Below are 26,832 nucleotides of genomic sequence, written 5' to 3'. Positions count from 1 at the left end.
TGCAGTTCAAACGTCCAGTTCAGTAATTCCCCAGGACACAAGGAGTCGTCCAAAACAAGGAACCTGGACAGAAGCAGACGACAGAGATTCTGAGACTTAATTTATATACTGTTGGTGCTGTCATCTAATCTCGAAATTTCAAGCAACTCATGCGGTGATGAAAAAAAAAGAGGGAGTGAGTTATTTGTTATTTTTAAGCATTAAATTTTTTTCTGGGACGAAAATTTCGGTAACAAAATTCCTATATTTTCAATAATCGATTTAATTTAGAAAAAATAATTATTTCTTTCCACAAAAAAATTCGGACTTTATGGATGATCGAACAAATAAGTGAAAACACGGATTATGTGGTCTTCAGATATAGGCTTAACAGATTCATAGGGTGGATGCTGCAAACCGAAGCCTACAGTGTTTTTCTTCGAAAAATATGGTCAGCTGAATCAAATATCACGAAATACGAGTTAAATGGTCAACTAGTTCGTCAACAAAACGAAGATGAAAACTGCCACTCAAAAAGTGGAACTGACGCAATTTTCAGTGGTCCCGGCGTGGCAGGTACAGTTTGTGCCTGATTTGAAAAAAAAAACCTTTATAAACTTCGAGGTAAAACCAAATTCAATTTCAAACAAAAACCAATGTAAACATTGAGATTTTAATTTAAAAATTTTAAAATAAAATTTCACGTGTAATAATATAATACAAATTCATTTAAACTAATCTAGACGTGCTCAAAATTTTTATAAATGAATTATGGTTAGGATGGTAATAGTAAACAATCTTGGTTTAATGTCTAATTTATCGCCTAATAAAACGTTGTGTCGAGTTTAGAGGGAAAATCAATTTTGATGTGCTGATTATGTAAAGATGTAGATCAATTTGTTTCGATGAAGGCTTTGATTCAGTTATAAATGTTAATGAATGCCCAGGGCCCCCCCATGATTTGAACATGGGCAGAAACTTATATCCGGCCCATGGCCCCGGGCGAGCTCCCTTCCCCAAATATTTGCCACCGTCTTCACGATGCCTATAGAGATTTTGGCTTTGAGGGGCACCCCCCCCCCCGTTGGATTTAATGAGCATTTGTCCAAGACCCCATTTATGTGGGAAAAGGTAAAAGCATAAACAACAGCTATATAATCTACTTTTTGCAATGCTTTCATAATTCCCCCCCCCCCCCAAGAAAATTGCCTGAATGCTCGAGGATAAGTTGCCAAGAGTGAAGCATATGCATGTTTTCAGAGGTCTTCCCTGCCAAAGAAAGAAAAAATCGCTGAAAAGGGGGATTGTACTGTGGCTGTTGAAACAAGGAAATAACGATAAAGAATGTGCAAAAACAGTAGATACATTCTCAGACTAAGGACATAATATTACTGGAGCTGCAACTAAATGCTTGTTCAGCTGGGGCAAGCATGCATATTGGCACCCTGCTGTAATGTTGAAGAAAAGGTTAGAGGGGCAAACTTTGCACCCCTGTGGTCTGATGCCCATTGCACCAGACCCGCCTGGTACCTTTCTAGTTGTCACCATGATTATTATACTATAAACTATTGTGGGGTTTATAACTGTGATGGCTCAAAGAAGAATGGAAGGCATGGGCGGAGATATGGGGGAAAGGGGGCTTGGGCGGGCATTGCCCCCCCAGAGTCAAAGGTGGAGTCGAATGATCTAATGTATATATGTATACATGAATTGACATCATCGTGCCCTCCAGACTTCCAAGTCTATCTCCGCCTGTGAATGGAAGTATGAATTGTAGAACCTGCAACATGATGAAACTTTGTTGTTTCTAGGCCGCACTAGATATACAGCACAAGTACATGTTTTAAGTAAAGCGACAGAAGAGCGTCCTATCAGTACCGTGTGGTTTGGCCAAAAGTGTCAACTCCTGATGTTGCTAGATTCATATCGCTTTCTGCCTCTTCCTGGCACTACTGGATCTACTATTTGTTGTTTCTAGGCCGCACTAGATATACACCACAAAACAAATCACAAATATGATATTCTATTTGGGAAAATAATTTAATATGCTGGGAAAACAGTACATATAATACAAAGTATAAATGGACAAATTCTTCCCCTCCTCTATAAAATTCCAACGGACTCGGTTCAAACACGGTTCTCGGGACTGTGTACAAAAACATATTGTTACTAGCAACCTTTAGGGGGTGACATCTTCAGACGATAACCAACAGCAAAAGAGGAAATGACAACTCACAAACATGTGTTTTAGACCTGTGGGTGCTCGACTTGGGCTATTTGTGGAAAAGTTTGATTTATGAATTAATTCTGGAGTTGCTTAAAACCTATGACTGCATAGGTGCTTGAGCATCACCCTGCTCTGATGACAACTGTACGAAATTCAGTGGTCAAATGTAAATCAGTGTTTCATAACCAATACAATTATTCAATCATTACACTTCACTCATAGTTAGAAAAATTGTTGGCAGATGGCAGCACTGTACATAACAAGCATTACACGGAAAGGAACTTCGTGTCAGTTTCACACGCAACACATACATGCACATTCCAAAATGTACCAATTTGTTAGAAGTTCCGCAGAGTAATATGGGCAAGGTGCATGTATGGTTTAGTGGTAGTGTTTCATAATTATTCTTTGCCAGGGCCTTTTTTTTGCCATATTTTCTGATGTTCCCTCTTTCTTGGAAAGGCCCCTCTTCCACATCCAGATTGAAACCCTTTCTATTGAATTTATTTCTGATAAAATTTTTATGTTTTTGAGAATTGTCAGCCGTCCATCATGGAGGCAGGGTTCTCTGCTTTGGCTTGTGGTGCTCAAAATGTGTCTCAGGGCTTAGGCAGCCGTGGATCTAAGACGATGTATAGCGAGGAGGAGCGATTTACTAATTAGGTTCATTAAATCATTCTGTATCTTATGGGTTAGATATATTTTCATCTCATTTTTTGGCTCTAGAGTGAGTGATCAGCTGTAAATGCAGCAGCAGATGTCTTTAGCTTTGAATGTAGGTGAGGCAAACGTATTTGACATCGAATGGAGAGAAGGCTGACATTTTCAGCTGAAAATGAAGCTGAAGCAGGTGCTGTTCCTGGGTGATGTGTTGGGAGAGGTGATTTATTTTTTTTAGGTTTGTTGAATAGTCCTGTATTTTTTATGGGACCAATAAATTTTCCCTCGCAAGTGTTGGTTCTCTAGAGCCATCGCCCCCTCCCCTGGATCCACACATATCTTTGGGGTACCATCAACCATTGTCAGGGGTGTCGCAATGACGTGTGCCCATTCACTACCATGAAGCGGTTCTTGGTTGGACTATTCTGGTGAGCAGTGGATACATGCCCCCACTCTGTTAACGATCAAAATTTTCCTTGTCTTTGATTGATATAGCCATAAATTGTTTTTCTTATTACGATCTGTCAGATATATGACTGGTCTTAAATAAAGAAACTAGGGCAAGGAAACTGCGGAAAACAAAAGTTTGAGAACCACTGGCTTAAGCTGTGCACATACTTGGACAAAGAGGTATCAGACGATTACGACTATGAAAAAAAATCGCATGGGGAGGAGGAAGAGATGTCTGCACATAGTCAGGTGGAAGAGCATAGAGAGACTGACCAATGAGATTCTGAAGGTTAAGGGGGGGATGATCATTCCTCTGCAGTTTTTTTTTAAAACGAGAAATATTAAATGGCGAAAAAGGACCAATCAGCAGATAAAGGTTAGAGGCAAAAACAAACTTCTTTGTTGGAGTCATGCATCTCACTGAGGTGCCTCTTTCTGTCCTTTGTCTTGCTCCTCGAATATGTGCAGTGTATAACAAAACAATACAACTGTTTTCGTCACTATTCTACATTCTCATACCTCTTCGTTGCCTCACCACGTGCATGGTCTTATGCACCAGAGCATAGAGATTCAAAGTATTCGAACCTCCCGTTATAAATTTTTATGTTGACACTGAACCACCTTCCAAATAGTTCACAAATACACTAAGAAGGGTTTGAAGTACAGGTTTGATCTGTTAGTTACTATGTGTGGCGCACAGTAAAATGATCATTTAAAAATGTTTTTGTTTTACGTTAAAGTGTGTGAAACCTCTATTATGATGCTAACTTCTCAATGCATATAATTTCTATCCCAGATGCCATCTGATCAAGGAGACGTCATTGCCCATAACAATGAGGAAGCTGCTGCTGCTCCGAAAAGCGCGGCTCAGCTCAAGAAAGAAGCCAAGAAAAAGGACAAACTCGAGAAATTCAAGCTGAAGCAAGAAAAGATGCAGCAGATGAATCAGAACAAATCTGAAGTAAGAGGCTATTTTTCATTTTGCGGCTTATAATTTGATGAGTTATCTATTTATGAAAAATCAGTTTAATGAGCTATATGTCGAGGGCTCAGAAGTCAATCGGTGTAATAAGTCAGTTAACATTAAAAATGAGATAAAATGATCTTTTTATATACTGTGGTCAGTACAAGTGGTGCTATCCTTGAAAACAGTTTAGTTACCCTTATTGTGTGGCAAGTTGGCTTCAAGACTTTGGGTTGCAACACTCATGCCACCTGATGTGGGGGAAAAACTTTTTTCACTGCTCATCGATTTTTCCCTTCATACTCCTTTCTCTGCTGAAGTAATGATTCAGTTTATGTCCCGAAATAATCCAACATGCTTAGAAACCATGGAATTTAATGAATGACGCACTGGTATTACCAATTACAAAAAAACCACAAGAATGGAAAATAAAATTTGTCAAAAAAAGTAAATTCCACACGGTTTTTGAAGTTGTGAAGCCTTGGCCCAACAAAACAGTTTAATACAGTGAAATAAAAAAGAAAATTGACAATGTGAGCAGAATATGCAGCAACACCACCCTGTAATGAAAGCGAAGTGACACAAAGTTCAACAACACAACAGTGTAGGAAAACATTTCATCCAATCACTAACATGCCTGCATACGAATATGCAAATGCGCTCTAATTTTAGCGAAAATACTAAAATAAAACGCTTTTATCAAGACAAGATATCTTCTCATTGCCCCTTAAAGGGTAAACAAGTAGCGCTATAAAAATCGGGCTACTATCGAAAGAGTTTTAAATTCTGGCGATTAGTTTCCGAGCCTCTCCATAAATTTGATGCACTCAACTTACAGAATCTGTCTCTATCGCTATTCATAGATAGTGAATATGCTGTTATGAAGATTATAATAAAACTGATGCATAGAGTTTTTAAAAAAAAATAGTTTTTCTGTTATTTTTTCCCCAGACGAAGAAAAAGCCAAAAGAAAAGAAAGAAAAAGATGTGATTGTATACGACAAGGAAACAAGTCCTGGCGAGAAGAAAGGTATATCAAATTCTGCAGAATAGGGATCTTCAATGCATAGCCTGCTGACGTCTATTGTGGTTCACTAGAATTATGAAAATGAGCCAATTATATCAGGGATTGACACATCTCAGCTACCAGGTCGCAGTGTTGACTAGGAAATCACTATTGACGCATAAAATTTTCTTTATGTGTGACTTGAGTCTAAGAAGTGCACAGAATTTTCTGATTTCATAAATCATTTGTGCTAGAGAAACTCATTAAGTCAAAAGTTGTAAAAAAACAACATTATTTTGGACCGTTTTTCTTAAACAAGAAAGTCATGCTCAGCTTTTTTAGAAAAGCCTAAAGTGTCTAATTTTTTGTTTTTTAGATGGATTATATAACAATGGTAATCAGATACAATCAGGTGAAAACGACTGACACATTTTCAATTTATTTAGACAAATTAATTTAAGACCACCAACGTACATTTCGGCACTCATCTGTGCTGTTTTCAAGGTGAAAAACAAAGGGTTCTATATCAATGGTCAGAATGGGAGAGCGTCTATGGGGGAATCAAAGGTGTTTGCTTCATTTCAGTATCTTTATTTTCAGTTTTGACATCATATGATTTGCTTGGGCCCCCCCCCCTCCAATTATTATTGTTCCGGTTTTTATTTTTTCAAAATAGAATTGTTTTGGGGTCGTTTTGTGTCATTTACAGATTGTTCTTGATTTACTGATAGCCTTGATATAGGTATCGTCATTTCAAAGAAATCTGAAAGAAATTTAGGGACCTCTTTGAAAAGCTCTTTATAGAACCTGTTTCCCACCTTGAAAATGACACCCATGATTGCTTGAAACATGTCAATGTTCTCAAATTTATTTATATATCGCCTAAGTACATTGATTATTCTTAGCCATTTTCAATACACTAAGGAAAGTTTTTGATTTCAATTAATACAGTCAGACCTTAACGGGTTCGACAACTATAAATTTTAACTTTATCCTGCTTATATATGATGTTAGTTTTTAAAATTTCCAGTCAGCATTAATAGCAAATTTAGCTTACTAGCTATGTCGTTTTCGTCATAGTCACTTTTGGGTCAAAAGGGTGACATTAATGAGTGAAATAATGAGATTTATTATATGAGTGAAATATGAGATATAATTGTTTTATGGAGTCTTGACTGCAATCAATGATGAATCTCATATTTTGCCTTTTTCTTCCTCTCGTGTTTAAGTTAAAGCATGTAATACTTATCTTATGAACTCTTTTTCAGATATAAGTGGTTCAATGCCTGACTCGTATAGTCCATTATATGTTGAAGCTGCTTGGTATTCATGGTGGGAAAAATCAGGATTTTTCAAGCCAGAGTATGGGGTGAGTCTCACCATAACATTAATTTTGGCCTATTGAATATTGTCTATTTTGCCTAATTTTGGTCTATTTTTCTGTATTTGTTTGATGCAATTTGCCTGCGATCGGACTCGACCATTTGCAATTTGTTGTCCCTTTCTGAATCAAGCTCTCATAATTGTAGAAGTTGTTAGCCATATTTAATGCACGTACAGTCTGATCACGATCATTTGAATGTCCTTGAAACTTATTCTTATCTGATCAGTGTCAAAGGAGACTACTCTTCTGGTATGACTTGCCATTTGGTTGCTGGGGCATGGCAAGTTCGATCATAACTCATATTGTGACATTGCATTACTATTACTACTTGCACTGTGACAACAATTCACATAGAGTGAGCCCATTTGTTTCAACATGATTGGGCAGCCTATACTGCTCTTGGTGAATGCAGCTCGTTTCTTGGAATGGATTTTCGGGAATAAGACAGTCTTTTCAGGGCTTTGAGCTGCACCCCCATTGAAAACTTTCAAGGGTGAACATTATAAGGGAGAAATTTTAAGCGCCATTTTCAGCTGACCCCAGGCATGAGAAATGGAAAGTAAGTATTTTCCTGTTTGTGATTGAAAGTTGCGGACACTTGCTGTGATGAGAATTTTTCTCAAGGGCAGAACATGAATTTCCATTTCAAAGTTTGAAAATCAATGAAAACAAACTTCAGCTGACTGAAACTGCGCTAGTCATGGGAATTGAACTCAGGTTTTAATGATGCGATACACTTTCAAGCATTCACTTGGGAGCCTTTGCGATGTCAGCTGTGAGCCAGTTAGCGAAGGTTTAAATATATGCATGCAGTTATCTTGCAATAATGGTACACTCATCTGCTCCAAGCACTTAAAAAATGAATGGATAGCCTTCCTGAGAGGGCGGTAGGTGTGATCATAGTGGGAGGTGGACCCACTCATAATTTATGTCTTATGTACGGGCCAGTGACTTAAAATATCCAGGCACTCATGATTAGATAGTGTATTTTTGGCCAGTATTTCCTCTGTACACATGCTTTATAATTGTTTTTCAACTCAAGAAAATATTTTTCTTCTCAAGGGAAGAGATTTATCGAATGTTAAAGATGAAGATAAATTTGTGATAGTGATACCTCCCCCAAATGTGACTGGAAGCTTGCACTTGGGTCATGCTTTGACCAGTGCAATCGAAGACTCAATAACAAGATGGTGAGTTTATTAATTTCATGCTTCTATGTTTCCCCCATTTATTTGAATTGAATTGCCCCCGCCCTTTCTTGTAACTTGTGCCAAAGCATAATGCTATTTCAAGGAAAAAGACTTTCTCGATAATTATATCAAGAAGAGCTTTAGAAAGAAAATTTTGTTAGTTTCTGCCATGAATATAATCTGCGATTTCGAGAAGCACACTGACTATAGTACCACAGAGATACAACTTCTCTTTCCGTCAGACATGGCAGACTCCTCTAACTTCTTTTCAGAGTACATCAGCCTCAATAACAAAAAGTATGTGTCCTTGATGTAGTGTGGGCTGAGAAAAACATCTCTCGATAATATTTGTTGTATTGATCATAATTCTTGATTAAGTACCTTTTGTTAAAATCTTTTGTGATAAAAGGTATCATAGTAAGACACTCTTTATAACAAAGATTTGCATATAAGCAATATATTTGCATATACAGCAATATCCTGAAGTTACGCAATAGGTGGGGCTGACAATAACTGTGTAATCAAATTTGTGTAAATTCAGGTGTGATTTTTCATGCAAATAGCAAATACATATTGTCTTTGGTTGATTGGGGACCAAAATTTATATAAAAAGAAAAAGCCTTTCTCCATTTTTTTCTTACTATAGGTATACCACTGTGATCCTACTTACTGTGGTACACTTCAATTGTAACTGCAATCTGATTTTTTTGAAAAATGATGCTGTATTCCCATAAAATCTGTGAAAAATTGAAATCATGTGTTAAACACTTTGAATGTGTTTTGATAATACTTTGGGAATGAGTACGTTTGCGTTTGGAGGCAAGAAAGCCCCTTTCATTTGTGGGTTACTGAGAATTGCAGACCAGGCACATTGCCAATATTGAGTATCACAAAAAAGGATGCTTAAGAAGGCTGAATTTTAATTTAAGATGGGCAGCAATGCTGGATTTGAGGTATGAAATTGTGACCTTTTCTCTGCAAAATGGCAGATAACATACAAAGTCTTGGAATTCTATTTCTAAATAACAGCAAAGTTTTCAACTTAAATGATAGCCTATAACCAATTAGTATCTTTTCCACCATATATGGTTTCTGATTGAGTAATTTTTATTTGATTATCACTTAATAATCTGCACTATCTGAGCAGCAAATCAGTGATTACCCTTGCATTCCAGAAGTATGCAATTTTCACGGGAAATTATGTAACTCAGAAATAGCAAATCTTGGTATTAGTATATAAGTTTTTCTTCTGTCATATAACTTGCACTTTGTATTTTTTGCCATGTTCTTTTAATTTCTTATAACTAGTAACTAGTTCAAGAAATTACACATATAGCGGTTTTGCAGAACTGTACTGACAAAATGAGAGGAGCGATAGGCCTAGTGCATGTCAAGATGAGCAATTTTTGTAATGGAACCTGGTGATGCAAATATAGTTTTTGGTTAGTGTGTGTTAACATGCAATTCTCGCCGAAAAATAGTGAGGGAAAAAGTTCCTAATGTTCTTGACATACACTATAACTTCTCTAATTTTAGCGATAGTGTTCTGGGCATCCTGTACAAAAATATTTCAACTGATTTTTGATTGAATGTCATTGGTATTTTTTAATTAAGTTCTTCATCAGTTTCTTCTCCCACTTCCAGGCACCGGATGAAAGGTAAAATTACGCTGTGGAACCCTGGTTGCGATCATGCAGGCATAGCAACACAAGTAGTAGTTGAAAAGAAAATTCATCGCGAGATGAAAAAAAGTCGCCATGATCTTGGACGAGAAAATTTCATCGGAGAAGTGTGGAAATGGAAAAACCAGTGAGCTTGTTTAAACCTTTGTTTCTCTTTTGTATGTAATTATAAAGTGGATCTTGAGTGTTGAAAAAATATTTTTGTTGAATGTGTAAAAATTTATAAGTAAAGTCATCCTATTTTTTTTTTCTCATCATGTTGAGCAAATGTGATCCAAAAACTTGATGATAAAATTTGTCAGAAGATTTTATGAAGAGGTAGAAAACTAAGAATTTTAAATGGGTTTTGAATAGAAAATTCAGATTTTCTTGCTTTTAACTCAGCAATTATGTTCTGTCATAGCTGACTGATATTTGGCTCCTGATCTAAAGGTTCTTACTTATTTCTGACTTTTATTTTTATTTGCACACTATTCCTCTCAATCACCATCAAGGTAAATTTTCTGCTGTTTTTATCCAAGAAATTATTATGATGGCTCTTAATATTCATCTTTAGAGTCCCCATCGACCTGGAAAGGCAGAGGAAATGAAAAATTGTCTAGGAAAGTCAAAGAAAATGTGAAATATTTGGCAAAAGTCTGGGAAATAAATTCTGTAGAGGGGGGAAAACGGAAAAACATTTAAAAAGTTAAGATTTTGAATTATATTTCTTGTGGAGTTTTGGTGAGGAAAAGGATCAAGCAGATTTTGCTGGGAACCCTGAACTGTATCACAGATAACATACTGCATACTCCTTTCCCCAGTTGTATCCCAGAAACACTTGAAAAACCTCCACATTTGGATGCTTCTTTACATTTTTGTGAACTAAAACGTGATATTTTTTAATCGGTGTCAGATTTATGGGTATAATTGCTAAGCCTCTGCCCTAAGAGTAACAATGCGAGATGATGAGGCATATGTATAGTACATATTCATTATTTTGAATTCCCTGCTGTGCTTTTTGGTTTTTTCATTTTGCCGTTCCTGTGTACCTGAAGTAGTAATCAGATACTCTGCTAAAACATGGTGTGCATGTTTTTTTTGGCACCTCCCCCTCCTGTAATATTGAATGAGTATTCCAGGCCAGTGTCCTGGGAACTGAAGCCTTCTATACCTCTCTAGAAGCAGCCTTGGCTTGTCAGTAATGAAATTTGAAGGTAAAATAGTGTGAATTTTTATATAGTGGATATGAAGGAGTGGAATCAAAATTTTTTATCTTTGTTTCTAGAATTTTCATTTCTGATTTATTATTATTTTTTTTCAGGAAAGGTGACAGAATTTATGAGCAGCTGAGGCTTTTAGGATGTTCTGTCGATTGGGACAGAGCAAAATTCACCATGGAGCCAGTAATTATTTCATTTTATCTTTTTACATAAAAAAAAAAAAAAATTAAAAAGGTTGAGAATATCAATAAACTTTAGTTTGGCATACGTGCATAAAGATTTATTTCAGAGAAATTTTGAAAAGAAATGAAAAGCACAACTGAAGTAATGAATGCTTAACCCAGTGGTCCTAACAAATGTGCGACACTATTCCTACGGACGTGCCCACAAATGTCAGGGCCATCGCTGTGAGCTGACAATTTGAATGTGTGCCTGTTCAGGTCATTAGACTATTCTGAGGAGTTGCAGACAAATGTTGACTGTTGACTAAGGCAAGGGAGTCATGGGTGGCAAAAATTTGAGAATCACTGGCTTAGCTGTTCGCCATTCATGATGACTCATAAATAAACAATGCTAAGAATTCTTGATTTTGTCTTTAATATTTGTCAGTGAGTAGACCTAATAAATAAGAATTGGCAGTTATGGTTGTTGTACTATGTATCTCAGAGATACAAGCTCACAAACATGTTAGATTAGAGATTATGCTAGACTAAGATTAAGTGTCTTAAAGCACATAATGAATTTCATCATTGCATATTGAGATGTATTTCTTACTCTTGCAGACAATGTACAAAGCTGTCATTGAAGCTTTTGTTAGGTTGCATGATCAGGGCCTCATTTACAGAAGTAACAGGTTGGTCAACTGGTCCTGCACTTTGAAATCGGCAATATCTGACATTGAGGTATATGTGGTTTTTGGTTATTTTATTATTTTTATATTAATAATACAGTCAAAACTTGTTATAACAACCTTGTGTTATATATTTGTAGCATTTGTTCTGTTACAATGTCAGATATGATAAATCCTAAACGTTTTTATATAATAATTGTCCCATGTGTTTTCCCTTCTAATATAACATCTGTTTTTGATAAAATGATGGGTGTTGTTATGTTAAGTGTCTATTCTAATGTATTCTCTGGGAAAAGTTCACATTATATTATATGAAGATTTTTTCTTCGAATAGGTAGATAAGCTTGAATTACCTGGAAGAACTTTGTTATCAGTTCCTGGGTATGCAAACAAAATTGAGTTTGGGGTTTTGGTACATTTCGCATATCCCGTTGAAGATTCCAGTGAGTATGAAGCTTTATAGAAACCAAATGTATTGCTGTAAGCGAACTATAAATTAAATTGAAAGGTGACTATTTGAAGCTGTGCATTGGGTTTTTAAATAAGTTTTTTTAAATTTCGTTTAGCTGAAGAAATAGTCGTAGCAACTACTCGAATTGAGACCATGTTAGGTGATGTGGCTGTCGCAGTCCATCCAGAGGATCCACGATACTCTCACCTTCATGGAAAATTTGTTATTCATCCTTTTTGTGATAGACGGATGCCAATTGTGTGTGATTCATTTGTTGATATGGAGTTTGGCACAGGTTAGTTGCATAATTGTTTTTTTCTTGAGAGTTCTTGAAGCTGGGAAGTATTAAGAACACGTTTCTAAATGTCAATTTTGTTTCCCCCCCCCCCCCCTCAATCTTTGTCACATCAAGACAGCATATTGAAATATTATTTGTGAGATATTTCTTGTATCGTCTTCATTTTGATTGTATGTTCACAAATCTATCACAACTTAGCTTTTCTTGTTTCAATAATTTACTTGACATTGAAAATTGTTCCTCTATAAAAATTTTTTATTCAACAAAACAACTTCTTTACATGGAGAATTGACTGAATTTCGAAACTGAATCTATTGTTGTATGGGTATTTTGAAATTTTAATTGAAGGGTGCTTAGAAAAATTCACAGAAATTCTATTATTGAAAGAAATGTAAAGATATACTTTGGGATGTGTAATTAGTAGAACGTCTTGGGAGTCAATGATAAAATTAGAAATGTATTTTTTCTTGGTCCACAACACATGCAGAAGAGGGAGACGTTCTGTGTATTAATGCGAGATCAACTCAAAAAAAAGTTCACTGGTTTCCTCTGGGGTTTTTGATATTCTGCCAAGTTCACTAATCAATATACTACAGAGACACAGATATTCTTTTCTTATCACATGCGCAGTAGTGTGACATTATTTGGTGGGCTGAAAAAAATGTATCTACTGTTGCTGCCTGGGGGGGGGGGGGGAAAGGTGGCTACAACTAAAGTTAAGGGAGTATGCAATGTCTATATTTCAGTGTATCACTCTATACAGTGAGTCTACTGACTTCAACCAGAATCACTGTTGTATTGATGTGCAATAATTTCCAACATGTACAAAAATCAGTTTTTCAGCATCATAAGACTGAAAAGTAATCATTTATCAGCAAATAAAACTATTTGAAATATAATTTTTATACCTGTCTTATTTAACCAAGAATGGGTGGGGTATAAAGGATGTTTCAAAAAGAATCATTTGATTTAAAAAAATCATAACTATTCAGCTTTTAATCCATTTTGATCAAATAATGTATAGGTAGAAAGAGGAAAATCTCTTGAGTTTCACACAGTTGCTGATAGGTAATGCTCTTCCATCAGCTGCCACTTCAGTGTTTGTGAAGATTGGCTTTTCCCACAGTTAGAAACCGATTTGGATGACTTCATTTTCCAGCGGGGGGGGGGGGGGGGGCCACCACCACCACACTGAACCTTGGACGTTCGAGACCTTTTCAACAATCACATTCCTAAACGATGGATTGGCCATACGGGATCTGACGATTCAATTAAACATCACTGGCCTCTAAGGTCGCTGGACCTCATAGTGTGTAATTTTTTTCTTGTGGGGGTTTATGAATGTTTATGTGCCTTCCCCTTTCAGCTACATTAGTCGAACTGCAGATATGCATAACAGCAGCTGTGGAAGTAGTAGATGCAAACATGCGTGCAAAAGTTTGGGACAAATTTGACTACCGTATAGACATATGCCGTGCATCCCTAGGTGGACATATTGAGCACCTTTAATTTGGTTTGTAAAAAAACTTTATACCAACCCCTCGATGAGTTAAAAAAAAACAAGCCTGCCGGTCGGAATCAGCAATAAATTTTAAGTCCCGGTCTAATTAGCCCTCGTGTGCAGAAAATGACCGTGGTGTGTGACAAAAATGATCAAATGATTAAAAAAACTTTATGATTAGCCATGTAATCTTAACTGTCTATGTTCAATATTTTTCATAATATACACATTTCAAATCGGGTTATTCTTTTTGAAACACCTTGTATATAATTTTACATTGTAATTCATTCTTCTCGATTCCCTAGGTGCTGTGAAAATAACACCTGCTCATGATCACAATGATTATGATGTCGGTAAGAGGCATGATCTTCCAATGATTAACATTCTTGATGACAATGGAATACTTAATGATCATTGCGGACAATTCAAGGTTAGTTCAAGATTTAATTTCTAAGAGTGCGCATGGCAATATGTCATGAGTATTTTTAAGTTCTTATGAACAGGTTTTTGTCACATTTGAGTTTTTAATTGGTTACAAATGAACTCACATGATGAATGGATTGAAATTCCATCAAAATCCTGATTATGACATTGTAAATGTTGAAAAATATTTTCATGTATTACAGTGAAACCTGTACGAAATGGAACGTCAAGAGACTGAAATAATATTCTGTTTTAGGCAGATTTCTGTTTCGTAAAGGTGCAAATCAAAACACTAATCATTGAACAGACTATATTTTGATTCTGTTTTAAACAAGTTTCCATATCATACAGTGTCCATCTTAGACAGGTTTCACTGTAATTTATTGGTTGTGTTTAAATAATTTAAAGAATGCCTGAAATATACCTTTCACGAATTGGTATTACATATATTACAAATGCTTAACAAATGACTGATTTTTCAGAAATGGTGTAATGTTGGTTTAAGGTAGGCTACATTTATTAATATTGGTTTGTGAATATTTTTAAATAGCCATTGTTGCGTACTCTTTGTACTTATTTTCTGTATTAGGGAATGAAAAGATTTGAAGCACGCCATGCTGTCATAGCTGCACTTAAAGAGAAAAATCTTTTCAAAGAAATTAAAGATCATGCTATGGTTGTTCCAGTTTGCAAGTGAGCATGGGGTTTTCAGCATATACACTAAATGTTTGCCTAAACACGTTTAAATTGACCTCTATGGATATATTCTTAACAAATTTGTGTGTTTGTGTGTCTCAATAATGATTTTAGATTAATTAAAGGGTCGATTCTTGCATGAGTCTTCCACAAAAATATTTTTCATTAAAAAAAATTCTTTCTAATGTGATGTAATGATGCTATAATTATTTTCAGTCGATCCAAAGATATTGTTGAGCCTCTTCTGAAAGTCCAGTGGTATGTTGATTGTAAAGACATGGGTAAAAGAGCAGCTGATGTGAGTTTTCTCAACCTTTCTTTCACCATTTCCATTGATGCCTCAGAGCATTTCTCACAATAGTGAAACCAGCTTTTTTGGTTTTATGTCTCAGTTTGACTCAGAAGAAGTCAAAATGAGAGTTTTTCTAGAAATATGTATTGTTATCAAATTATCTCCTTTTTTCCCCTTTACTGAGATGGGGGGGGGGGGGGGGGAGTACAATGCCCCAAGTTTTAATGACAAAGCTGACTGATCTAATGTATATGTATAAATTGGCATAATCATCGTGCCACCCCCAGTCAACAATCACTTTTGGAATGCTTACTTTGGTTACCGTGGTTTCCTAGCAATGCTTTCAGACATGTATATGTCTTTAGAATGGCTTGTCACCTCTTTAATGATGCCAAGTATTATGTGTAATAGTTTATATGCCTTTATAATGGTTTAGCACTTTTTAAATCCTCTCAGTAATTGAAGAAAAGCTAGGCTGTGCCGGGTATTTTAGCTAGTCATAAATATTATCAAAGGTTTAAAACTTCTTTGAGATGCTTTGAAAATTGACGTATCGCACAAGCTAACAGTCAGAGAAACTTTTTCAAGATGCATGTTTGTTTAAGCTATGGCACAAGCTAATGGTATGCATGTACTATAGTACAAGTTGTAAGTAAGTGGAGATTCTGGCAACTCTGGGTATGTTATACAAATACAACACCACAACAGTCAAAATGCCCAGCAAGGTGGCTGAGAAAAAGATGCCCATAACAAATATGGATGTCATATATTTCAAAAATAAAGCAACCCAATTAAAAATGTAATTAGAAACATTATAAACAATATATACACATGATAATGTGTCTTTTCATTATGATAATGATATGTGTTGAGATGTTGCAAAACTTCTATATATGTCATTAGCATACATATATTGGTAAATAAAACTTGAATTCAATCGATAGGTTGTGAGAGACGGAAAGCTGAAAATATATCCAGAAAATCATGTCAAAACATGGTATTATTGGCTTGAAAATATAAGGTAATAATGAAATTTCACAACAATTTTGTGAAATTGAGTGTTGACCACTGCCTATGATATGTTTAATGTTTCCATTAATGTTTTTAGAGATTGGTGCATCTCACGACAGCTATGGTGGGGACATCGAATACCTGCTTATTTTGTGACAATCAATGACCCATCTGTTGAAAATGGAACAGTTCGTATTGCTTTTATGTGTGTCACATACATTAATAAAAGATAATCTGTAAAGTATCTTGAGTGATTAGCTTTTGTTACATTCAATATTCAGTATATTCACAAAATATTTTAAAAAACTAACTTTCAGAGAGATAGAATACCAGAGAATACCAGACACCAGTAGAATTTTGTTTCAAGTTGTAAATATACAGTAATGAATATATTTTTTTCCAGGTTGATAACAGCAAATTTTGGGTGTCGGGAAGAACTATGGAAGAAGCAAAAACCAAAGCAGCTAAAAAATTCAATGTTCCAGAAGAGAAAATTTCCTTGAAACAAGGTGCTGTAAAAAGAACATCATATCGTCCCCACCCTTCCTTCTTTACGTCAGAAACATGAATTTGCAATTTAAAAATAAAACATTTGAATATTTACTCTACTCATGTTACTCTATGGAAGTTTTTTCCCTAAAATGTTTTGTAAAATGTGTTTCAATAGGGGATACACATCCGCCTTTCTGGAAAAACTTGGATAGTAAAATAATTGATCAAATCAGCTAACAAATCCAAAAGTGAAAATTTGCATATTCATGTCTCTGCCATGAGATGGTACTACAGTCGAATCCCATTTTAACGAATACCGGTATAGCAGAAATCTTGTTTTAACGAACACTTTTCTGATCCTCCAGATAAGTTTACATAAGAACAATGCAAAATACCTGGAATTCCTTTATAACAAAATTTTGCTACAACGAAGTGATTTCTCTGGTCTCCTGGAGTTTGTTATAATGGTATTCTACTGTATATATATTGAAATTAATTTTTTTTGGCAAGAATTTTAAACAGACTGGCATTACAATCAAAATTGTAGTAGTATTATTATTAGATATTCTTAAAACACAATCAACACTCATTATAATGTCTCTACAATATAGCAACCATTCCATTATAGTGACCTGTAGGATAAGTCCAAACCGTTTACACATACAGACTACCCTGTACACTTCTCTCTCGATATAATCACCCCTTCTGATATAACATCCGGTTTCCATGAGGATCGTTGAACTGTACATAAAAACTAATTCATCTTGAACAAAGCTTAACCTGGCATTTGGCACAATATAAAACTTGTTTTGATGTGTCTGAGGTAGATGCATTGTATCCAATGTACTGTGAAGCATTTTGATCAAGAAACTTATTCAAAGTTTTATTTATTAATTCATGTAGTAATAAGAATTTTATTGGAACAACATGCAGGTTTATGCACAAAATGCCGATCTGAAAGACTTAGATCCCTTGAAAATAATGCAGGGCGGGGGGGATGGAAAGACTTGATGTGGTTAAGTGATAAATTCAAAATCAAGCCGCATACATATTCTCTCCTAGCACGTATTGGAATTATGATATAGCAGTGTTATATTATGTGAATATGCTGATATTGTGTGAATGCATGGACAGCTGCAGAAATTAAATGCCTGATAATATAATTTCATAATTTGTTTATTACTACAGATGAAGATGTGTTGGACACATGGTTCTCATCTGGACTCTTTCCATTCTCTATCTTCGGGTGGCCAGACCAAGTATGTAGCAATTATTTATTTTGTCCATTGTTTTATGAACAAAATACAGTAGTTTATATATGACAGAATTTTCATTTAACACAGCCTTCATGATTTCTCGTTCCCTTGAGTAATGACTTATCCAGTAATGACCAATGTATATACAGTCTCAAAGCTAGTTTTTAATAATCAGTATGAACTCAAAATTAGTTAATAAAATCAAAAGTTCTCATAGGTGGGAATGATGTTTAATGAAGTTGAATATTTTTTTGTAACCAGAAGACTAGTTTTGGTTCCATAAACTAATTCGTAAAATAGTGCATGAACTGTATATGTAGACAGTGTGTTCAGTTTAAAATTTTACAGATTTTTACAATTGGAACAGCTGTACAAGTGTGTAAATGAAAGAATAAAAAAAAAATCTCTAAGTATAGGCAATGGAATGGCCCAGGTGGGTGGTAGAAGCTATGGGTTTAGTATACCATTCTAGGGATTGGCTTGAGTTGGGAGTCGAAAAAAACAAAAAAAAACCTGTGAAGGACAGCGATATAACAAAAGTTTGGGAAACAATGATTTAGAAAATTTTTATATTTTCATGTTAAATATTTATTTCACGTAAGGAGTTTAATGGGATGCTCTTGAGTTCCAATTTCGATGTAGCAGAATTGGCAAATGCGTTCAGCAGTATTCGTTAGCATAGAAAATTCATTTCTTATTCAATTTATTTTTTTTTAAATATCACCAATTAATGAATGATGCTTAATTTGTACAAGTTGGGCAAAAAGTCTGTAGAAACTTTATAAATTCATAAAAACCGGAAAAATAACCAAAATAAAAAACGATTTGCAGGGTTAGCATTGCTAGGTCACAGGAGCTTTTTCAAGACAGGAAAAAATAAAACCCAAAAAAAACAGCCTATAGGTGGTGCTAGCATACACAAGTCAAAGAAAAGATACACAAATAATGAAGAGAATGCCTCCAAATCGTTTATTACAGCAGTATGTGTTCCACAGGGGATTACACACTGCAGGCAAGTCACAAATCCATCAAGGGCAGAGCAGCAGGTCCACATACATGGTTTACAATGGTGAGTTGGTAGTGGATTAGGAGTACAAGTTCTTATAACCATCTCATTTGCATATTTCCACTGAAGTGGCTCGTACCAGCTCCACCTGTCAGCTGTTTTTTTAAGTTTTTTTCCTGTCTTAAAAAAATTCCTGTGATCTATCGATGCTAACCCTGCATAAGTTTTTTATTTCAGTTATTTCTCCAGTTTTTATGAATTTTTAAAGTTTCTATGGACTTTTTGCCCACCCTGTATATAGCTATAAAATAATTGTGTGTGTGATACAAATTGAATGCAAACGTTCTTGTGGTAAAGAGAATGAAAAATTTGAATAAAAGTATATGGCACTGTAAGGCTGAAATCACACTATAAAAATTTGATAAAACACCTTTTATAAAACTTTAAAAAAAACCACTAAAACCTTTGTTTTGTTGCAGCTTAACTTAATTGGCCCTTGCACTAATAAAACCAAAATCCAATCCAATTATAGCTATTGCAGACCTGCCAACTTTTTCCAGATTTAACCCGACAATGCCGAATTTTAGAATATTTACAGGGATCACTGTATTATGAATTCATATTGTTGGTTTCCACAACATAAGAAAAAATAAAAACTGGGAAAATAGAAGAAACATTGCTTTTGCGGTTTTCCACTGCCTCTTTTCTTTAGAAAGTAACCCCCCCCCCCCCATTAACGTGAAAAGGCTCTTGTGACATCACATCGCCTGAATTTTTGGCACGGTACCCTGTATGAATGGTAGTCAAAGCTGTCCAGATCTATGAATGTAAACGAACATGGTGGACTGTTCACTTTAAAAGTGTTTTTTTTATCCGCTTTTGATTATAAAACAGCTGGTAGATAATTCCATAGGTATTTGTAAGCTGGCCAATATTTTGTAACAAAAATTACAGAAAATCAAAATCTGTATACTGGAAAATGGTGCAAATCACTGGTTGCGGGCAAAATTCCTAATCTATTGTGACAAAAATTATGAGAATGTCCTGTGAAATATGGATAATATGATCACTTTATGTACTGCTTCTTATGTTCATTCTTATTTATGGCCATAAAAATAAAATTGGCAGGTCTGCTATTGTTTACATTCGCTCAAATGTAACTGATGTGCTTATTGGCTGTGTTTTTCAAGTTTTATAAAAGAACTTTTCTGAAACTTTTATAGTGTAATCCCAGGGCCAATTTTTCATCCAAAGAAATTTTGGACGAGAGGGAGTCTGGAATGTTACTGGTTCAAAGATGAAAAAGAAAGTGTGCAGAGAGAGAGAGTTGTGTGTGAATTTACAGAATATTTACCTTGAGTGTCGGTAAATCCAAAAATGATGGGGGGGGGGGGGAAGAAAAACAAGGAAATGGTTTTTTTTTGGTTTTAGATTATTTTTTCATGTGCCTCTTTATTCAGCACTTGTACATATTTTTCTCTTGTACACATTTCATTCCCTTTATTGTGCATTATATTTGAATTATTTTATTTTAAGACTGTAGATCTGAAAGCGTTTTACCCTGGGTCACTTCTAGAAACTGGTCACGATATCATATTCTTCTGGGTTGCTCGCATGGTGATGTTGGGGTTAGAGCTGATGGGAGAGTTGCCATTTAAAGAGGTAAACAGTTGCTGTAGTTAAAATTCTATTATTATCAACTGATATCATTCTATTATTTTCATCAACTCTAATGAGAACTGAAAGCAACTCAACAAACTTATGCAAAATAACAACATGTAATAACAATAATAAATAACAACATGTAACATAGCTTTCACTCTATTTTTCACATTGTCGCTTTTTAAATATGAATTAGGTGTTCCTGCATTCCATTGTGAGAGATGCTCATGGAAGAAAAATGAGCAAATCTTTGGGAAATGTTATAGATCCAATTGATGTCATTCATGGAATTTCGTTAGAGGTCAGCCTAAGTTTTTTATTATAAATACATATATTTATTTATATTTTGACTGTGTTCAGTTTAAAATTGTCCAGATTTTTACAACTTGAACAGCTAAAGGAGTGTCTGAATAAAAGAGCGATCTTTTAAAAACTTGAAAAAAATAAAAAATTTATTTTACGCAAGGGTTTGCATGAAATGCTCCTCAGTTCCAATTTGGATGTGGCGGAATTAGCAAGAGCAAAGGCTGGTCAGAAAGCAGATTTTCCAAGTGGAATCCCAGAGTGTGGTACTGATGCTCTTCGTTTTGCACTGTGTGCATATACTGCTCAAGGTATGTTATACTGTAGCACTATATGATTTTCTTTTTTTAAATTTCTGTTATTGAGCATGAGTGTTTATACCACTAATCTCAACTGATATGCTTGGAGGTTATTGATGTTGATGGGACGGTAACAACCCGTTTTTCACATCATCAAGAGGAAATTTCAAAGCATTTCCCAGGCGATGGATGCATCCGGAAGTCCAACAAACTTTTATTACATTCTGAAGAGGCACAAAAGAAAAAAAAGAGTGTGCTCACTAATTTGCTCACAATAACATAATGTAAAAAAAGATATAAAAATCATGCATGTATAAGTCCTAATAAATCATTTTGAATCATTGATATATAAATCATGATAAATCATTTTTATGTAAATCATGATAAATCATTTTTATATAAATCATGATAAATCATTTTTATATAAATCCTGCTAAATCATTTTTATATAAATCCTGCTAAATTATCAAGAATCGTCAATAAATAAATCAAAGTAAATCAATAAAATATGTAGACATCATTTGTCGAAAATCACCAATTCTATTCCAGTACCTTCCAACGTTGAGTAAAAGAGTCACTTACACTTAGCTGAGTTATCTGCTCAGCATCACTGATCAACTGCTAGGGTGTCTGTATGTTTAGGTATGCAGTCAAATTCCCATTGCCACTTACTTTGGCTCTTGATTTCTTCACGATCATGATCGTGTCAATGGTGGTGAAGCTCGTCCACAGATCATATATAATATATAATAATAACAAATAATAAAGATAAGGTCTTTAAATAAAGTAACATCTTGCCCCCTTTCAGTGATCAAGCGTGGTCTCGGTCACATTCACCAATAGGATTGCAAAGTGTTTTGATAAAAGTCTCAGGAGTATGTTTGAATCATGTTCATGATTTTCTGATTCAATGCATTTTTTTTGCAGGTCGTGACATAAATTTGGACATTAATCGTGTTGTTGGATACAGACATTTCTGTAATAAGTTATGGAACGCAACAAAGTTTGCTTTAACATGTTTAGGCCCAGACTTCATTCCTAGAGATAAATTCCAGGCAGGTGTTAAAATTTTTTTCTATGCTAATCCATGAATTTTTTAAAATCAATCATTATAATAGTATCAATACTTTATCAAGTTTACTATTTCAGTTCAGGTATGATATGAATTGTAAGAACATCAAGTGTGACTAATTTCTCAGAGAGACACAAAAATCTGCCTCTTGGAGTTAAAATTGAACTAAAACATGAGGAATCTCACAAAATTTGCCAAAAATTGGGGGGGGGGGGAAGTCAAAAAAAAATTCTTAGGGACAATTCTTTACCTGCCAATAAATGAAGTACAGTCAGCAATGAAGTTTGTTAAAAATTCACTGTGAAAAAAATTAAATTCAACCATGTTAAGAGATAGGCAAATCCGACGAAGCATTTTGCCTGTTTCAGCACTTTTGATATTTATGTTTGACATTCTCTCTCGCAGCATATTCCATCTACTTCGGTAGCTCATTTTCAACATTTTTATTTCTGCTTTATTTGTGTTTCTCGCTCCTTTCTTCTCCAGGAAAAGAACATTTAATAAAAACACCTTTTTTTCCCTGAATAAAGCTGATTTGTGAATTAATTTGCAACTCCAATTGATTTAAAAGGAGGTTCAAGTAATGACTACATTCTATTCTGAACTTCAACTCAAAATTTGATAAGTGGCAACTGTTGTTATAGGACTTGAACCAATGTTTTCCGAATGCCATAAATGAAAATTTTTCAAGAAAATTAAAAAAAAAAAATCTATTGATGAAAAAGTTACAAATAGATTGCCGACTTGTTAGAAACTGGAATATAAATAGAAAGTGACAAAAGTACTGTATCAAATATATTTAATGTAAACTGCTGGGGACACAATTTAGGCCTGTTTCATGAGAATCACCCATGAACTTGTTTCTGTATTTATATTAGATACTATACTGTGATAAATGAAACCGTAAAAAGTTGAATGAACTGCTATCTGTAACTCTGGAAAAAACTCAGATTGAAAATTCTCATTGGGGAAAAAATGGTTCCCACTTTTCATTTTGCTGGTTATATGCACCTGATGTAAAGGTTGATAGTAATTGTGTCTGAACTCTGATGTCCTCATTGTGGTTATATGTGAGTGATATCTCAAGTTTTAGAGCTTATGTTTTGATAATAACATCATGTTTTTTGTAAATAAAATATCCAATGAATGAATAACAACTATGGAAATAAAATTATCAAAAGGCTCTTGTAAATTCTTGCATTAGAAAAGGGGCTATTCAAGTATTACGTAAGCAGATTTTCAGCCATTTTTTGCAAAAATTGCAAATTGCCATTGTCAGCAAAATTTTGTCAGCAGCTTAGAATATTTCATATCTTCAAAAAGGGGTGGTTGATGACGTCCCGCACTATCCCGGATGCAACTAGAGTCACCGATTTGGGAATTCTCATTGACGAGCGACTTCTGAAGTTTTCTGAACATTGTTCAGCGGTTGTCAAAAAATCGAATAGAATGCTTGGTCTCATTTTCAAAAAGGTCTCTTCGCGTTCTCCTAAAGTCATTCTTCCGTTTTTTCGAGGCTTAGTTCGTCCTGGACTGGAGTATGCTGTAAGGTTTTGGAGACCATACCTACAGAGGGACATAGACTTGGTTGAAGGGGTGCAGAGAAGAGCTACGCGTGTCCTTATTGGCACACGGGGCTTGAGGTATGAAGAGAGACTTCATTTTTTGAATATGTTTACATTGGATGAACGCAGATGTCGAGGAGATATGATCGAAGTGTTCAAAATTTTCAATGGGATGGATAGGATGGACCATGAACTTTTAGTACACCGCCAATCGACTGCTTTTACAAGGGGACACCAGTATCGATTGGTGAGGGACAATGCAAGGTTATGGTGTCGCAGGGAATTTTTCTCCAATAGGGTTGTTAATAAATGGAATAGCTTACCCCCGGAGGTAGTAAATTGTAACACAATTGACACGTTTAAAAAGAAATACGATAAACATGTTGGGGTAAATCGAGAAGCTATCCATTCTTAGAATAAGACAACCATAAGTATTCTTTATGGGCATTGTATAATATTTTATCATGTGTATATATTGTTTGTAATTTGTGTTAATTGCATTTTTAATTGGGTTGCTGTATTTTTGAAACATATGACAACCATATTTTTATGGGCATCTTTTTATCAGCCACCTCGTTGGGCATTTTGCCTGTTGTGGCGTTGTATTTGTATGCAACCTTCAACCCCCCCCCCCCCCCCCGATGCTGACCTAATACTTGAATAACCCCAAAACTTTTGTAAAAAGCAGTTGACTTAAAAAATTAATTGAAGTAACTTTTAATTCTCCAAAATGTGGATGTTCTTTATTACACACACTCTCTCTCTACTACGACTACTTAACCACACATGCACCTTGTACATATTCCTCTACGGAATTTCTAATGAATTGGTATGTGCCAGAATGTGTGTTCTGCATATGTGTGGCCCTGATGGATTTATGTTGTCTCATATTTTTGTTGATGTTGTCATGATTTGTCTTCCATATTTGGAAGTAAAGATGGTAAATGGTCAAATTTTCATGTCATCTTGGTATCGAGTTATATGTCTGCCTGCTCTTTGCGGAGAGACTTTTCTTGAATGGTAGACTGACTTACATTCACACCTTGAAGTAAGTTGGAAAGCAGCAGAAACCAACTTCAGCTGGCCAGTACTGTAGGGCAATGGGGTTTAAATTTGGATCTTCGCAATGAGAGTCCAGTGCAATGCCCACACCGTTGCTCTTTATTATTCTGCATAACGTTAAAGCTAGGTGAAATTGTCAGTTATTAGTACCCTTATTCACATGATACACAACTTTGAATATAGTAACCTTTGTTTCCCACCATTCACAATGCACATAGTTCCCAGGAAGCTGGATAGTCAGGGAAAATGCAAAATATTTGGCAAAAATCACAGAAAATTAAAAATTTGGAGGGTTAAGATTTTGAATTATATTGCTTTTTCTGGAATTTTTGTCATGGAAATGATAAAGCAGATTTTTCTGAGAACCCTGAATGTAATGAAGGGTTAGTGTAATAATGCTCATTAAAATTAATGAAATTGAACAAAAAATTAAGTATGAGAATCCATCAGTAATTTATGATTTGCGTGCATTAAAGAAGGAATCTTCAGCCCGTTACTAGTGAGCACCACTGTGCTCCCTAAAGCACTCAAGGCACTCAATGCTTGTGTCCGATTTTATGCTCATGAGCACTTGATCAATGTTCCAATTGAACACCTTTGTGCTAATAACATTCGAGGACTAAAATCATCCTGATTTCATGCACTTGTATGTCAAACTTGCCATAAGGAGTGCTCTTCTTTTGATGGTGGGTACAGGCAGTGCTCATGACTGGAAAAAGGTTGAAGATCTCTTTATTAAAGAGTATTTTATGTAGCATAAAAGTAGTGTATCTTTCAATGTCATTGTGGAGTGTGATACTGTGTTCTTTATTTTCTTATAAAAAAATTATTCTTTTCTTCATCAGTCATCGGAGAGAGAAAGCCTTATGGACAAGTGGATACTAAGTCGTTTGGTTTCTGCAGTTGTAGCATGCAATAATGGATTTGAAAATTATGATTTCCCTGCTGTAACCTCTGCATGCTATTCGTTTTGGTTGTATGATCTGTGCGATGTTTATCTTGTAAGTATAATATTATTTTTCTGTCAGTGTATATCTTTGTTTCATTCGCAATTGGTTAATTTGATGATAATATGTAAATGCTAATCAAAGGTGAAATTCAATGTAGTTTCAAAGCTGCTACCTCAACCTTGAGATACACAGCATTCAATCAAAAATTTTTAATGTATGTTAAGGCTTCTCTTGTTCATAAAAGTAATTGATTGCACATTTAAACAATCAGATTTGTCTTTTTTTCAACATTGCAATATTCTATTTGAACAAGTACAAAATTACATTGATGCTTTCAAGTTGAAAAACTGACCTGCCTTACTGGCACACTCTTTCCCAACACTCTCCGTAGATAAGATTGATCTCATATTTGTTTCTACAAAATTTATTTTTAACTTGCTAAACACATAACCCACATACGCATCTCAAAATATTTATGCTTATGTTTAAACACAGCACTTTCCAGCATGCACAGATTCATCATGTGCTCCTTTGAGTAACATTTATGAGGTGTGTAGGGGTTTATAGTAACAGACATCCATCCACTTCATCTTTTCAAAGGATTTCGTTTAAAACATAACGAGAGCATGAATGAGGTTTTCCACAAGAATGGCCAGTGTTTCTTGCAAAACCCCATATTATCACATGTGATTTTGTGTTAATCATATTTTCAATGAACTATTTTGTATTTCATAAAATTGCATGCTTTGAAATGACTGGTAAGACGTAAACAAATAAAATACACATTTTTTTTTTAATAGTGCCTTTCTTTTTAAATGTTTCTGCTCATGTCATTTTTTATTCTATTTCATAATTTTCATAAAAGTTTTCACTCATGTGTACAGAAATCATATCCTATG

General features: G+C 35.0%; 1 protein-coding gene across 2 annotated transcripts in view; it reads left to right on the top strand.

Annotated features, from left to right (window-relative positions):
- The first annotated feature begins 507 nt into the window (after positions 1-507).
- The window catches only part of ValRS (Valyl-tRNA synthetase), a 30,182-nt gene continuing 3,857 nt past the window's right edge, over positions 508-26,832 (top strand). For both annotated transcript variants that reach the window (XM_089234345.1, XM_089234344.1), the window contains exons 1-22: positions 508-603; positions 4,113-4,277; positions 5,232-5,310; positions 6,555-6,655; positions 7,733-7,860; positions 9,505-9,669; positions 10,846-10,927; positions 11,527-11,646; positions 11,929-12,037; positions 12,161-12,340; positions 14,150-14,274; positions 14,857-14,960; positions 15,180-15,261; positions 16,200-16,276; positions 16,364-16,454; positions 16,670-16,775; positions 17,947-18,017; positions 20,557-20,682; positions 20,879-20,983; positions 21,149-21,296; positions 22,212-22,339; positions 25,829-25,984. In XM_089234345.1, the coding sequence (XP_089090471.1) occupies positions 4,113-4,277; positions 5,232-5,310; positions 6,555-6,655; positions 7,733-7,860; positions 9,505-9,669; positions 10,846-10,927; positions 11,527-11,646; positions 11,929-12,037; positions 12,161-12,340; positions 14,150-14,274; positions 14,857-14,960; positions 15,180-15,261; positions 16,200-16,276; positions 16,364-16,454; positions 16,670-16,775; positions 17,947-18,017; positions 20,557-20,682; positions 20,879-20,983; positions 21,149-21,296; positions 22,212-22,339; positions 25,829-25,984 (2,448 nt within the window). In that variant the 5' untranslated portion in view covers positions 508-603. The remainder of the gene's footprint in view (positions 604-4,112; positions 4,278-5,231; positions 5,311-6,554; positions 6,656-7,732; positions 7,861-9,504; positions 9,670-10,845; positions 10,928-11,526; positions 11,647-11,928; positions 12,038-12,160; positions 12,341-14,149; positions 14,275-14,856; positions 14,961-15,179; positions 15,262-16,199; positions 16,277-16,363; positions 16,455-16,669; positions 16,776-17,946; positions 18,018-20,556; positions 20,683-20,878; positions 20,984-21,148; positions 21,297-22,211; positions 22,340-25,828; positions 25,985-26,832) is intronic.

The sequence above is a fragment of the Pholcus phalangioides genome, unplaced genomic scaffold (genome assembly GCF_987345545.1).
Source record: "Pholcus phalangioides strain wild (caught in Gottingen) unplaced genomic scaffold, Ppha-v1.0 ptg000008l_1, whole genome shotgun sequence".
NCBI classification, from domain to species: domain Eukaryota; kingdom Metazoa; phylum Arthropoda; class Arachnida; order Araneae; family Pholcidae; genus Pholcus; species Pholcus phalangioides.
This window is presented reverse-complemented; position numbering and strand designations above follow the sequence as displayed.